The sequence below is a fragment of the Dipodomys merriami genome, unplaced genomic scaffold (genome assembly GCF_024711535.1).
Source record: "Dipodomys merriami isolate MVZ:Mamm:240054 unplaced genomic scaffold, mDipMer1.0.p SCAF_21, whole genome shotgun sequence".
In the NCBI taxonomy this organism is placed as follows: Eukaryota; Metazoa; Chordata; class Mammalia; order Rodentia; family Heteromyidae; genus Dipodomys; species Dipodomys merriami.
This window is the reverse complement of record NW_027203493.1, coordinates 2,893,109-2,909,610: the sequence shown is the minus strand read 5'-3', so window position 1 is coordinate 2,909,610 and position 16,502 is coordinate 2,893,109. Positions and strand designations below refer to the sequence as shown.

Below are 16,502 nucleotides of genomic sequence, written 5' to 3'. Positions count from 1 at the left end.
TCAACACAGAACTTAAAAAATGGCAAAACCTCCCATGCTCCTGGATTGGCAAGATTAACATCGTGAAAATGGCAATACTTCCCAAGGCTATCTACAAATTCAACGCGATACCTATCAAAATTCCACCCTCATTCTTCAAGGAAATAGAGGAGGCAATCCAAAAATTCATATGGAACAATAAAAGACCCCGAATAGCAAAAACGCTCCTCAACGGAAAGAACACTGCTGGAGGAATATCAATACCAAATTTCAAACTCTACTATAAAGCCATAGTAATCAAAACAGCTTGGTATTGGCATAAGAACAGACCTCAGGACCAATGGAATAGAATTGAAAACCCAGAAATGAACCTACAGACCTATAGCCATCTAATCTTCGATAAGGAAGCTAAAACAATAGAATGGAAGAAAGACAGCCTCTTCAGTAAATGGTGCTGGCAAAATTGGTTAACTACATGTAGAAAACTAAAGCTAGATCCTTCTATATCACCCTGCACCAGAATCAACTCCAAATGGATCAAAGACCTTGAACTCAAAGCAGACACTCTGAAAACATTACAGGATGGAATAGGAGAAACCCTAGGTCTCCTTGGCTCAGGTCGAAATTTTCTGAATAGAGACCCGGAAGCACAACAAATCAAAGAAAGGTTGGACAAATGGGATTGCATAAGATTGCAGAGCTTCTGCAGGGCAAATGACATAGCTGGCAAGATCAATAGAAAGCCCACCGATTGGGAGAAGATCTTTACTAGCCATACAACGGACAAGGGTCTCATATCTAAAATATACTTGGAACTCAAAAAATTAAACCACCCAACAACAAATCCTCAAAGAAACAACTGCCCAATAAATAAGTGGGCGAAAGACTTAAAGAGAAGCTTCTCTGAAGAAGAAAGAAGGATGGCCAATAGACACATGAAGAAATGTTCAACATCCCTAGCCATAAAAGAAATGCAAATCAAAACAACATTGAGATATCACCTCACTCCAGTTAGAACAGCAAAAATCAAGAACTCTAACAACAACAGATGCTGGAGGGGATGTGGACAGAAAGGAACCCTACTTCATTGTTGGTGGGAATGTAAACTTGTTCAACCACTTTGGAAAGCAGTATGGAGGTTCCTCAAAAGACTTCACATAGATCTCCCCTATGATCCAGCAATCCCACTTTTGGGCATTTACCCAAATGTTTACAAACAAGACCACACTAAAGCTACCAGCACAACTATGTTTATTGCAGCATTATTTACCATAGCTAAGATATGGAACCAACCCAGATGCCCCTCAGTAGATGAATGGATCAAGAAAATGTGGTATATATACACAATGGAATTCTATGCCTCCACCAGAAAGAATGACATTTCCCCATTTGTTAGGAAATGGAAAGGTTTGGAAAAAATTATATTAAGTGAAGTAAGCCAGGCCCAAAGAAGCATAGGTCCCATGGTTTCCCTTATTTGCAATATCTAGTATAGGTATGAGTCAAGCGGAAAAGGTCAGATAATGTGATGTTAGGAAAATGAACCCTTAAATATGTATTTTAATGTTTTCGTTTCTTTCATGCATGTGTTTCTAACGCATTTACAAGATTATTTCTTTGTTGCTTTGTATGTCCCTTCCCCACAGTGTAACCCCCGCTTTCACTATATTTGATGTCAGTATAACATGTGGAGGAGATGGGGACAAACAAGTCGTTTAAGGATTCAGGTGGACCTGTTTCAACAATGAGAAGTACAAAATGTCATGTCAAAACCAGCTTTACAATGTCGGTGTGGGGGGGGGAGGGAGGTATAATTGGGTGGGGGGAGGGGGGTAAAATTGGGTGGGGGGATGGGGGAGGCGGGGAAGGGAAGTGAAGGGTAAACAAAGGAGGAGGCTGCAATGCTTGGTAAGAAAAGTATGCTTTATCCTGCCCATGTAATTGTAGCCCCTCTGTACAGTATGTTCCCAAATAAAATAAAATACAATTTAAAAAAAAATTTCAGTTAGGTACCCAATTCAAATACAGAGCTGTGAGTTGTAATGATTGTGAGCATTATTTTATTACTCAGGTTTCTCTTGGTAATGGAATCAAAAGTGCATTAAGAAATACACGTACAAACATGCATATTTATTATGGGCTCAGACTTTCGAGAATAGAGGCTGTTGGTTAGAAGACAGGTTAAATGGGTGAAAAATCAATTTGAGATAGAGGAAGCAATATGTAACTATTATAAAATTGAAAGAAGAAGGGACCAAGAATCAGGTTCATATAAGTAATCCTATGTATAAAGTGAGTTAAAGAAAGAGGGAGGGGAAAGAGAAGAAAGAGAATAAGGGAAGAAAGAAAGGAAAGAAGAAAACAAAGAAGAATGGAGGAGAAAAAGAGAAAGATTTAGTCTAGTCTTTCTCTACTTCCTGTTCCATTTCAGTGAGTCCTCACTGATGGAATGATTACTTCTTACATGGAGGAAGCCTTGTCTTCCTTACTAAGTCTGCTGCTTCAGATATCAGAACCTTGGGAACACCCTTGCAGACACACAAATAAAAATATGTGAATGAATATTTGTATATTTGTAAATATACTCCAATTAATACATAAAGTTAACCACCACTCTGAGCCATACTAGATTCCATTCTGGAAAATTCATGAACTACACTCATATCGGTGATCAGGAGGGAGGCTTCTATGAATGTCTTCTGTTCATGACTTTCTTCACGCACTTGTTTTACAGACATTTCTTCTGACGTGGTAAAACAAAACTCAGTGAAATTAGTGAACATTACCACTACTGTGAATTAGAGTTTTACCAAACTACCTGCAAGATACTTTTATCCATTATATGTTAGTTATGTGTTTTTTGGACTGAAGATTTCTACTTTTTTTGGGACAAGAGATGTTGCAGAGACAAGAGAATCTCATCAGGAACTTACAGAGAAAATCTGAGAGAGAACAAAATCCAGAAATTCTGTGCCCAAAATTTAAGCTTATCATTTTAATTTTGCCTCCCCCAAATAAATGCACTATGGACTTTGAAGAATGCACTCTTCACCTCATTGTTCCTCAGGCTGTAGACCAGAGGGTTCAGCATGGGGATGACCATTGTGTAAAACACAGATGTGATTTTGTCAGTGTCCATGGAGTGACTAGAGCTGGGCTTTAAGTACATGAAGATAACAGTGCCATAGAAAATAGAGACTGCAGTGAAGTGGGAGGCACAGGTGGACACAGCCTTCCGGTATCCTGCTGCAGAGTGCATCTTCAGGATGGTGATAAAAATGAACAGGTAGGATATACAGATAACTATGAGTGCGAAAAATATATTAAAGCTTACCATGCAAACAAGAAGCAGCTCATTCACACGTCTGTCTGAGCAAGAGAGAACCATGACTGCTGGAATGTCACAGAAAAAGTGATGGACCACGTTGTCCTGACAGAAGGACAGACTGAAGGCATCCCCAGTGTAGATGGAAGCATTCAGGAAGCCAATGACATAACACCCTACGATCAGCCAACCACACACACTGGCTGTCATGACGGTAGAGTAGTGCAGGGGTTTACACACAGCTGTGTAGCGATCATAGGCCATCGAGGCCAAGAGGCAATTTTCTGCACTGCCAAAGGCAGCAAAGCAAAACATCTGGGCGGCACAAGCACTGGAGGAAAGGACGCTCTCTCCTACAAGGAGACCAGCCATGACTGTGGGAGTGACAGCTGAGGAATAACATAAATCCACTAGAGACAGATTACCAAGAAAAAAGTACATTGGGGTATGAAGATGAGAATCCAAGAGAATCAGGAGGACCATCCCCATGTTTCCAGCCAGTGTGATGAGGTAGATGATGAGGAAAGTGATGAAGAGGGGGACCTGCAGTTCTGGGTCATTGGTCAGCCCCAGCAGGATGAACTCAGTCACTTCTGTTCTGTTCTCCATTAACCTTATCCGGGGATCAATAGACCACTGTCAATGAAAAAGAGAAACACTGATAAGGAGATTCAGTTTAAATTCTGACACCTAAGTACGGCAAGTATTTCATCATTAATCACTATCAAGTTATTCCAAGTTCTTTGGGAAATCCTGAGCTTCAGAATCAAATTCAATAAATAAGCCATATTCAGGTGGACTTATTGACAAAACTAAGGACTCTTTAGAGATCTTGCACACAATTTACATTTGTTGCACATTTCAAAATTGGATATAAGCAGTTTGGCTTAATATGTTGGTTAAGTTAACTTCTGTGAATGAACTATGCCACCGTTACTCCTCCTGACCTCACTAAAGGCTACTAATTGGTGTGGTGTTCACCTATAAGAAACGGACAGACACAGTTTCATTGTAAATTCACAACGAAACAACATGAGGAGTTTGATCAGTTCTTACTTTCTTTTAAGTTACTAAACAAAAAGACAGTTCTCTATTCTGGACTTTAAACCATTCTGAGTAGCTACTCAGAAGAGGATGAGTCTAAAGTGAATTAAAATGTAATGAAATATCAAGAGCTTATGACTCCTTATTATATTCTTTGGTCAAACAGCATTTGGAGTTTCATTTTGAATAAAGAGAAAAAGTGCTACTTTAATCTTTTTCAATATACATTCAGTTCCCAATGTTAGTCAAACAAACAAGCAAACACTTGGGAAATGGAATTGAATGTTTAATTCAATGATGAAAGTGTTCACAAAGAACTAACAAGCTCTTAATTTCATTGTGCCATTTTCTACTCTATCTCATAAGTGTCATCACTAGCACACCTATGCATGTTTATAATGTTGTGTTCACTGCATGCACTTTGATCCTGCTGAAGATGAAGTAGGCTCTTGGATCATAGATACTGTATAGTATGTATGTATAGTATAGATACTGTACACATAGTACACATAATAGTGCGAACATTGTTTGGTGGGGAAAGTTGAGTCTGTGAATGCAATTCTCAGTGAGAATATAAGATTTCACAGATGTGGAATTTAGGTTCCTGGGCATCAATAAAATTTATATCCCAGACTCATTTCAATCTTCTTTTTAGAAATATTTTCTTTACAAATAACTCATACTTGCTGTAGGCAATTCACTACTGCTTCATGAACGACCCTCTTAACTTTGCAAAAAGATAGTTAATACAGAAGTATGATTCTGAAATAATAAAATCAACTGTAGAGTGATGTGTAAATTCTATTACAGGAGTTCTCTCTCTGTTAATGACTGAAATGATACAATCAATCAAAAGCAAGGAAAAATGGATACCAATATGAATCAAGTCTTAAATCTACCATCAGTTCATTCTATGCTTGTGGATGATTCACTTACCTGCTCATATATGACATAACTCACATATTGTGAATGTAAACATCAAAGAATTCAGGTCTGAAAAGCAACTTGAGAAGTGGTTACTGCTTAACAGCAAATCCCAGGAAGTGAATATGATGATACTACACATATATATTTCTACAAATGTAACAGTGAAACCTAGTGTTTGATATAATAGCAAAAATTTCAGTCCGTGTGATTTTTATCTTTGAAACTTTTTTCCTGATCATGATGAAAAGCTCATAAGCAAACTACCGAGGTAAACTGGAAACTCATCTACAACACATTGGTTTTCACTCAGGTGACTGCATGGTTGATGTCCAGATGTGTGACAGGCAATGTAATGTTGAGTCACGTTAGGGTTTCAGAGGCTAATACATGGAGCTCTGGAGAGAGTCACAGAGACTTGGAGAGCTCCAGACTGCCCCTTGAGAGTATCTGAAACTTCCCATCCTGTTTTCTTAGGGCAGAAGCAATTAACTTCCCTATAGGGATCATGCTAGTTATAACATTTAAAAAATCTTTGTTATTTAGAACTGATATATTTTTTTAAATCCATTAAAATTGTGCATAATAATGAGTATCATGAGATGTTTCTTTTTTTAAAAAATACATTTTTATTGTAAAAATATTGTACAGAGGAGTTACAGTAACATGAGCAAAGTAATGAGTACGTTTCCTATCAAGCAGTTACCTCCTCCTTTGTTTTTCCCCTACCATCCTTTCCCTCCCACCTCTACAACTACACTCCCCCCCACACACCTAAATTGTAAAGTTCGTTTTTCAACATATTGTCTTGTGTATCTCATTGTTACAATGGGTCAACCTGTATCCCTGTTTAAGCATTTTGTTTTTTCCCTTCCCCTCCCCAAATTAGCAAAGTGTATATTCAAGATGCAGGGCACCAACATCAAATACAGCGAAAATGGGTTATACCATGGGGGAGGAACATACAAAGAAACAAAAACATCAAATACTACATTATGAATATGTTAGAAACAATAGCAAGGAAAACCACCGTGTCCCTATCTAGGGGTTCATTTCTGTTAACATCATCTTATCTAGTTATCTGTAAATAGCTTTTGACCTTTTCTGCTTTTTTGCCATGAGATGTTTTGATGCAGGTACACATTGTGTCCAATTTGGGTTGAAATCATTTTTCACTTCTCAATGATAAAATCTTTCAAAGTCCTTTTCCTCTAGCTTTGAAATCTATCAAGAATGGCTGGGAAGGTGGCTCAGTGGTAGAGCGCTTGCCTTGCATGCATGAGGCCCTGGGTTCGATTCCTCAGCACCACATAAGCAAAAAGAAATCTATCAAGAAAGTGGGTGACTATTCATTTCTCCACATCTTCTAGGAAAGGAAGTTTAGTATCAGGATGGTTGCCTCATATTGTGAGGTTGAGCCATAGTTTTTACAAGACTAAATGTGGTTGAGAGGTCTAGAATGCCTGGTTGAGAAAGGGTGAATCTGTGATGATTAATGATGAAGGGTAATTATAGTAGGTTTCTTTATAAAATTATAGTTGGAATTTCTTTAAGTAGTTGCACAAAGGGGTTACCATTCAACAAATCAGTTTATGAGTACACTGCATCTTGACCATTATCACCTCTTTTATCATTCTCCCTCGTCCCACCCAATGCAACCGAACCTCCCAATTTTCCTCATCTCTACATGATGTTCTTTGACTATTAGCATGGCATTCTCCACTCCACCTCTCTCTAGTCATTCCTTTGGTAATTGGGAGGCAGTTGCAACTTTATGCCATCAGTCAATGGTGTCACTTGTGAACTGTCCCAATCAGACACATGAAACAAAATAGGACTCAGAAGAAAGTAGGTGAGGGGGTTCAGTAGTATTATACAACTATTTATTATTATACAACTACTGGGAATAGGGAGTCTTAAAACGAAGGATATTGGGGCTGGGAAGGTGGCTCAGTGGTAGAGCGCTTGCTTTGCATGCATGAGGCCCTGGGTTCGATTCCTCAGCACCACATAAGCAGAAAAGGCTGGAAGTGGCGCTGTGGCTCAAGTGGCAGAGTGCTTGTCTTCAGCTGAAGAGCTGAGGGACAGCGCTCAGGCCCAGAGTTCAGGCCCCCATGACTGACCAAAGGAAAAAAAAAAAAGACCTAAAGGTATTGATTTGATTGACTATTCTGGAAATCGTCTCGCTGAATAGAAATCCGTGGGTTATCGGAACCATTGACTTGTCATAGTCTCAGAGGAACACTCTATGTCCCTTCCAACCTTCTGTGGCTGCTGACTTGTGATGACCTCACTTTAGAGTTGATTCGACAGTTGCTTTGCCTACTCCACTTTTGTCCACTTTATAAGGACTCATGGAGTTGATTTGAAGACAGACAGGGATGATCACAAGTATTTCTTGTGCTTAAGATCCTTCACCTAGTCATTTCTTCCTAGTTGCTCTAGGCTACCCAGAGGAATATTAAAAGATTTCAAAAATCACCACAAGAATCTTTTGGGTGACATACTGCCAGCCATAGTCCAGCATATTGATGCTATTTTACAGCATTTTATAATATTTCTCTGATTCCAAAACACTAACCAAGACAATAGTTAGCAATATGTTCAATGGGAGAAATTTTTAGCAACATACAGAAGTGAGTAAGCATTCTCTACAATAAATAAACTCTTATATATCCAGACTGTTCCACAAGTACCAGCATAACCATCTTACATTCACACCCAAGGATCTTGATGCCTCTTGTTGCATGGTGATTACTGATGACACATAGAGCCACAGTCCTGTGGTTACATTTTGTGTAATCTCTGGGGATCATAATTAAATGCATAGATATACTCCATTGTATCATCTGTACCTTATGCTTAATTGTGACAAATACTGCCATGTATGTTCAACATGGAAATTGGAAATCTTTTCAGTTTCTTGTATAGTTCCAGTACATAAAATAATTTTAAACTACAGTCAAATGACACCTCTAAGTACTAGCATACTGAATTTCGGTTATGATTTTCTAAGTAGTATTTATTTGATGGTGCACCTGCCATTTTAGGAGACATTACTTCTAAGGGAATGTGTGACAAGATCCACTGTATGGTAAGGTCTATTTTTCCCAGAAGGTCATTTTGTCTACATTAGGGAGTACGAGAATTGAGAGAAGCTATAAGAGGAAATTTTTAAAAGAATAAAATTATGAGGGTACTTTTCTAGCAGATTTCTAGAAACTGTATCTCCTTCAATACATGTCTCAATCATGAATGATACAAAAGTCAATATGTTCATGCAACTGAAGCCAAAGCTTAATGATTGAATTCACTCATTTCACAAATCTACCGTGAAAGACATCTTTTTGGGAAATAATTATAATATTAGTAAAAAGAAAACAAATGAAGTTATTGAGTTTAAAATTTACTTGGAAAGATAAATAAGAAATAAAAAACAAATGCATAGTAGAGATGGATTTGTAGGTGTGAGTCTATAAAGGAGATCAAAGAAGGACTCTGTGACAGAATAACACTTCTCCAAAGACTTGGCTGGACTTAGGGCATTTCTTACAGGGAAACGCCAGTAAACTTGGTAAGTATAGTCAGATTATAAAGAAATAATATAGAAATCAGAGCGATTGGACTAAAGGACAAGGCTAGGAAAGTGACAACAAAGAGTTATACTTAATAAAGTATAAATACATGGTCTGCATTCAGAATGTCAATGCATAGAGGATCACAATAGGTCAATAGCTATGTGTATATATAAAATTATGCTTATCTATATCAACTCCAAGAAATGGAAACAAGAGGTTTATTTTTTCTTTGTGTGTGTGTGTACTGCTTGCAGTTCTTTCTTTTTTCTTTCTTTTTTTGTACTCCTTTGGTCTATTTCCTGTTGTCACTAGTTTGGATTTGTGTACCCTTGTCATATTTAAGTATATCAGATTTGTGGAAGGGAAGAGGATCACAGAAATGGTAGGACAAATGCAACAGTTATACTCATTAGAGACTATGTTGGAAATGAACTTTGCATCTTGGGGGAAGGGAATCGTGGTGGGAAAATGGGAGAAAATGAGGAAGGGGTAACACTTAAAAAAATGTGCTCATTACCTTACTTATGCAACTGTAACCCCTCTGTATATCACCTTTACAATGAAAAAGAATGTCAATGAATTTTCAAAAGGAAAAACATATGGCAAGATTGACTTTTCAGTGAAAAACTTAAAACAATCTGATAATTTATAGTATCATCTAAAGGCAGTGAAAGTTATCTATATCCAATTGTGCAGTAACTGGCTATTTGCCATCTTTACATGTTAAAAGAATAACCATAAAAGAAAAGAGAAATATTAACTCATGTGAGGTGACAGATTTAGGCTCTTTCACTAAATCATGGAGAGAAGCGGCACACACACTCACTTAACAATACATCATGTTTCCTCAAACTACAACTCTTAAAGGAGTGGGAGGATAAAAATGTTACATATATATTCCCATACTCCAAGTAAATGTGAAAAGATAACTCTTAAATATTAGTGTATTAAAGTTTTCCAGTGAAACATAATCATGAGGGGGTACATAGCACAAGAAAGAAGATTTATTCTGGGTGTGATCTCTGGTGTTTAGGGAAGTCAAGAAGACTCACAAGCTTCCTATCTAAAAGCTAGTATAATTCTTTCTGTCTTCCAAGACCTGAGAATCAAGGGTGAGTTATAACGAGTGTATGTCTTATAATCAGAGTATGTGAAAGCCAGCACCTCTGACATCCAAGACAGAAAAGAAATGGTTAACTCATTGACATACTCTTTATCTTTTTGTTCTGCCAGGGTGATTCTCTAAAGGACTTGATGATTTCCATCCTTACTGAGGAAGACATATCTTTAGCAATTCTGCTGGTTATATAGAACACTCGTGGAAAAATCTTCACAGACACTAGTGTTTTTCCACTAATATTTTTATTAACGTTTCTCTTACTTTTTTTTTTACTGGATATCCCTCAATTCAGGCAACTTAACACATAAAAGTCACCTCCACAAATAGCCAAAGTTCTTTTCATTTAGCAATTGTGCCACACTAATTGCTTGTCTTCATTAAATGTCTGCAAGCACTCCTCTTATGTACATTTACAATGACATGTGATAGAAAAAAATGTACAGATAATGCAGTAATATACCATGATACACTTAGTAAGTTTTTCTGAAAAGATCATAGCTCATTGTAAATTAACTCTTCTGTTGCTTGACTAAATGCTACCCCCCTTCCCCCAAGAAAACTAATAGGTAAAAACCTGATAGGTAAAGGGTATGGAACTCATTGTAGATTTAAAGTATGACCTCAGGATATTTTTGAGAAGAAGATCCAGTCCGATATTGTTGATCAAATTATCAGTGGAAGCTGTCCATATTGTGGATCCCATAAATCAAGGTCAAACACAGATGGAGTATTTGGCCTTGGAAATAATTTTTGTGAATGCGTTCTTGACCTCCTTGTTCCTCAAGCTGTACACCACAGGGTTGAGCATGGGGATGATCATGGTGTAAAACACAGATGAGATTTTGTCAGTGTCCATGGAATGGCTGGAATTGGGCTGTAAGTACATGTAGATAAGAGTCCCATAGAAAATGGAGACAGCCGTGAAGTGAGAGGCGCAGGTGTAGATAGCCTTCTGATGTCCTGCAGCTGAGCGCATCTTTAGGATGGTGATAAAAATCATTGCATAGGATATTATGATTATTGTGAGAGCAACAAAGATATTGAAGCTGGCGAGATACAAAAGGACTAGATCATTGAAGTGTCTATCAGAGCAAGAGAGAACCATGACTGCTGGAAGGTCACAGAAAAAATGATGAATCACATTGGACTCACAGAAGGTCAGACTGAATGCATTCCCGTTAAAAATGGAAGCGCTCAGAAAACCACATACATAGGAGCCTATGATCAGACCCAGACACATATTGGTTGTCATGGTGGTGGTATAATGGAGGGGCTTGCACACTGCTGTGTAGCGATCGTAGGCCATCGATGCCAACAGGTAATTTTCCACAGAAGCAAAGTCTGAAAAGAAGAACACCTGAGTAGCACAACCATTGTGGGAGATGACCTTGTCTGCGAAGAGGAGGCCAGCCATGACTTTTGGAGTAACAACTGAAGAGTAGCAAAAGTCCACCAGAGAGAGATTACCAAGGAAGAAGTACATGGGGGTGTGGAGACGAGAGTCCAAGAGAATCAGGAGGATCATCCCCAGGTTCCCAACCAACGTGATGATGTAGACAATGAGGAAGGTGATAAAGAGGGGGACCTGCAGGTCTGGGTTACTGGTCAACCCCAGCAGGATGAACTCAGTCACTTCTGTTCTGTTCTCCATCAGTGTTACTAAGAATCCTAAAGCAATGAGGAAAAAGAAACAGGATGATAAAGATGGAAATTTTGAACTGACAATGTATATCTTATTCCATAATGGAAACAGCCTGATACATAGGTTGAAAAACTAATTTTGCTGCCTTGATTGGAAATGTTTTCTTTTTATTTTATAATCAGTCTTTTGGTCCATGAGTAATTTTTGTTACATTTTGGATGTTGATAACGCTATTGATAGGGCTATTATTAGTAATGTAATTCTTTTCTTGCTGTTCTGTATAATTATATAGATATGATTTCTTTTATCAGAAAAAAACAAGTAGGAATAAAATTCATGATAATCTATTTATCTCCTTAAAACACAATATAACGTTATTTTTATGATGAAAATGAACTTTACAACTTTAGAGGGAGGGAGGTGTTAGGGAGGTGGGGAGGAAAGGGATGGCAGGGGAAAAACAAAGGAGGGAGTAACAATGCTTGATAGGAAATGTACTCATTACTGTAACCCCTCTACAGTTTCTTTACAATAAAAATATATTAAAAAGACTAAAACATGGAAATAAGTTTCCAAACTGTTGAGTCTTCTGATTCTATATAGATCATCTACCCACTTTAAAATGTGATGTGTATGACAGAAAATTTACTAAATGGATGAGCATGACATATGGAGTAAAATATATCTGCCAATTCCAAGTTGCTCATAGAATGAGCTGTAGACAATTTTGATCTCCGTTCATCGTTTCCTCTCATGTAATGAGTTTCATTGGTGCAGCCTTAATCTAAAGTACTAAACATAAAATACTGACTCGTGCATTCATATTTACACACACTATTATTATTTTCTGTCTCGGATTCATTGCAATCATTAACTCATAGTGTGGATTCCAACGTCTTATGTATTATTTGAAATGCTACTGAATTTTACTTAGTTTACAATTAATGGTTTGTTTTCATTCAGCTTCCATGTTTGAGCTATCACAGTAAACAGAACACTTGTTAGCTAGTCATTTTATCAGGTCATTTTATGTTTGCCTCTCTTGAGAGTGGAAATAAACAAGCAAGCAAGTAAAACCCCGTGATGGTGAAGTAAAACTTCTTTTAAACACTTCCAAGGTCCAACAATTTCTGAATGGCAGTTTAACCTTATCTGCACAATTCCATGCTTATTATGCTAACAGATGTAGCATTACTCTAAGCTATCAGGCGTTGTGTCAGACAGGTGTTGGGAGTATTATCAATGAGATGAACTGTGGAGTGAGGGGGATGAATGAGCAGAGACATTGGGCAGAATGCCTAAGTCTACAGCAGCAATGGCAATCAGAGCCACCACTGACCTCCTGGCATAATCACTGTCCACAGACCCTAAGCTAATTTCCCTCAGCCTTGTATTTTCATCTGCAAAATGAAAACACCTAAAGAGAACTTTTGTGAAGTAGATTCTGTGGCCCAGAGGTTTAGAGGTGGGTGAGTTTGAGATCTTACGTTCTGAGATCTGTGTTCTGCCTCCTGTAGTTCCATGGGAGTGAATCATCCCAAAATGCTTCCTTGAAACCCATAATTCAGACTGAGTTAGACAGGCCTTTGTTTTTTTAATCTAATTCTTTCTTTACTGTCATGCCATAGTCTCACCCCAAATAATAAGTGTTAAACATTCCCAGCTGTGAGCTGTTCTTCATTCACACATCTGTTAATGGTAGCAAGTTTCATGTTATAAAAAGATTTATCATATGAATCCTAAAGTTCTTAGGACTAAGCTCACTGTGTTAGAAATATTTGAAAACATCTCTTTCTAATAGGAAAGAACTCATGTATTTTCAGTACCATAGAAGCTTACCTGTTTTCTAGTAGAGACAAAAAGCGTTCAATCTAGAATGGTCAGTCTGAAACGGTAACATCAGGCATGAAATAATGCAGAAGTTCGATTAGAGGAGTTTCCTTTCAGGCAGGAGTCAAAACATTTCAACTTTTGCAAGGTAGGGAAATATGAAGGAAAGGATATCAGCCAGAATCAAGTTCTGACTTTGACTTCTTTGACATTGGAAGAATCACATAGCATCTTTATACATAAGAAAAGTGAGAAGAGGAGAAGGGGGAAAATGAAGACAAGAATCTAGTGTATAACCTACAAAATTAAGCAGAGTGAGGGGAGGTGTGAGGAGGGGAGGGATGGGTGAATTGTGAAGGGTGACATTTCTCAAGATATATTGCATTCATCAACCGCTTTGTTAAATAACAACTCCTTTGTCCAACTACTTAAAGAAAATAATAAAATAAAAAATACACTTTAAAAATGATGAGGACTTCTCTAATGTAATTCACAGACTGTAAATGATTAATAAGAAAGGTCTGTGAGGTGTTTCATGAACAGTTTATCATTTTCAAGTTGATGGATATGATTTCTATCTTTGTCTTCCCTGATCATGCTTATAAGCTCATCACAATCCTACAAGTCAGTAGAAAGTCTGATAGATAATGCCCATTGGTGTTTGATGTACATGGTGCTCCTTTAAAAACAGTTGCATTTTGAATCCTAATGGGATTTCAGAGGCTGATATAGAGTGAAATAACAGAGACTTGAAGAGCTCTGGAGATTTCTCCTGTGAGGGTATCCAACAAGCCTCAGCCGGGTTACCTAGGGGAGAAACAAATAACCTGGGTTCAGGGAACAAGAGAGTTTCTACATTTTAAGTATTAACCATTAACTAAAAGACCAAATTTGAACCTAGGGTTACAATACTAAGTTTTGCAATGTTCCTGTACAGATGTACAAATACATAGTGTTCCAATTAGGTTAGTTCTCCATGCCTCCATTTGTTTAAAAACTTTCTTGGCATTTGTTAATATTTATTTCACATTCTAAACAATGACCTATTTTGAAGACAGTTCCACTTACTCATATGTATCGATGGAAATGAATTCTGTGTTTTGATTTGTACTATTTGTCAAATTCATATATTAATTTCAATGTTTATGGCCTTTCTTCTTCATGCAATGTTGTGTCTTTTTCTGCAACCTTTTCAAGTCCCTTCATACATTATAGATGGCCTTTAATTCTCTCTCTTATCTGATTATCTGACTGGGACAAACCAAAACAGTAGTAAATAATGGTGGTAAAGATGAGTGTCCTTGTCGTGTTCCAGACATTAAAAGATGATTCTCATCTTTCCTCCATTCAGAGCAGTGTTAGCTGGTGGCCTTTTCTAGGTGATCTTTATTATATTTAGTTGTGATCTTTCTGTAATAATTTTAATTGTGAGTGACTACTGAACTTTAGACAAAAAGCAGATGGAGTTTGTCCTTTTTCACATGGTATATCTTATTTACACACACACACACACACACACACACACACACACACACGTTGGAAAACTCTCATACTCCTAGGTAAATCCCACTTAATCATGTTAGACAATTATAATCTAACTACTAAATTTGATTTCTTAGTATTTTCTTGAGGAGTTTTTAATCCAAGGCTGTCAAAGAAAATGATCTGTAGCTAGATTTTTTCCTGTTGTTGTGTCCTTATTTAGTTTTTGTTATTAAAATAATTCTGATATTATAGAATGTGTTTGGGAGAGTTTATGCTTCATCTATATTTTTGAATAAAATAAAGAAAGCTAGTGTTACTTTTGCTTTAAATATTTTTCATACTATACGAGTGAAGGTGTATAACCTAAGGAAAGGCTCCATGACCAGAAAACATTTGAGTAAATGTATGAGCATTCCTCATTGGAAACAGCAAGTTCAAAGGCCCTGAGGCATGAGTATGGTTTGAGTTATAAAGAAATATTACAGATGTTGATGGTAACAAAGTCAATGAAAAGATTAAGGAGGTGATGATAGAGAATCCAGTTAAACTGAAGTGAAAATCAGTTTGCATCATTAACAACTTCAAAGCATTTATGAAGAAAACAGATAGTACTTTCTTTCTACATATACTATTTAAATACTCTAAAATGGTAGCAATACACCAGTACAGTAAACAAACTGCCCCTGCTCCATGTATCTTGTGATGTAGCTATTTTATAAGCTTGAAAATGTGAACATGTGCATATTAACATTATCAGCATCTCAGAGAATCAAGAGGAAGTACACACAATGTGCCAGATTTCTGTATCTTTCATTAACATGTGGACAGAAGACATGCATGCATTCCTTTACATGTTTATCATGTTTTCTTCTCAAATTACAAGCCAGAACATAAGAAAAAGAGCTAGATTACATAATGCATAATTCTAGTACCAAGTGTAAATACCAAATTATTCTAAAGCATTAGTTCATTCTCCCTGGTTCTCCACTTCAGAAGAATCAAAAAGATGTGCGTAAGAGGGACTTATGGTGTGGATCAGACTGCTTGACAATGGAAGTCAAAGAATCCCACGATGCATTTGTTATCTTCAAGGTGGGTAACCACGTAGGCAAGTAGAGTAGTTCATTCTGTGATCAAAGACTTTATCATCAGGGAGGTCAGCTGTGACTTGTCTAAGTCTTGGAGACTGAGTTCTTGAAAGCCAGTAACTCTGACATCTATGACAGGTGGATGTCTCCCTCACAGAATAGAAGATGGAGATTTTTCCCTTTCCTTAACTTTCTATGTTCTTCAGCAAGCCTTCACTGTGGCTATGCCCATTCAGATAGGGCAAAAATCCCCCTCAATATTTCTATTCATTCAAATATAATTCTCTTTTGGATACATTCTCAGAGCCATACACATAAAATTCTAATGGAAGTCTTGATATATCTTAACCTAATCAAGTTAAAACCTAAAAGTAACTATTACACAAAACCATAATACATTTTATTCTGGAAAATCAGCAAAATGCATTTGTTTGAGTCTTGACAAGACATCTGCATGCACACCTGTCCATGAGTTTTTTTTTATTGT

At 37.3% G+C, this 16,502-nt stretch overlaps 2 protein-coding genes across 2 annotated transcripts; both read right to left on the bottom strand.

The window, feature by feature from the left end:
* Positions 1–2,974: 2,974 nt before the first annotated feature.
* Positions 2,975–3,916, bottom strand: LOC138834124 (olfactory receptor 5B3-like). Its single transcript, XM_070032888.1, has one exon. The coding sequence runs from the start codon at positions 3,911–3,913 to the stop codon at positions 2,975–2,977; it is 939 nt and encodes a 312-aa protein (XP_069888989.1). The 5' UTR covers positions 3,914–3,916.
* A 6,766-nt stretch (positions 3,917–10,682) lies between these two features.
* LOC138833547 (olfactory receptor 5B3-like) lies at positions 10,683–11,624 on the bottom strand. Its single transcript, XM_070031825.1, has one exon. The coding sequence runs from the start codon at positions 11,619–11,621 to the stop codon at positions 10,683–10,685; it is 939 nt and encodes a 312-aa protein (XP_069887926.1). The 5' UTR covers positions 11,622–11,624.
* Between the last annotated feature and the right edge of the window lie 4,878 nt (positions 11,625–16,502).

Excerpts from the sequence above, each read along its gene's own strand:
- LOC138834124 (XM_070032888.1), bottom strand. The coding sequence starts at position 3,913 with ATGGAGAACAGAACAGAAGTGACTGAGTTCATCCTGCTGGGGCTGACC.
- LOC138833547 (XM_070031825.1), bottom strand. The coding sequence starts at position 11,621 with ATGGAGAACAGAACAGAAGTGACTGAGTTCATCCTGCTGGGGTTGACC.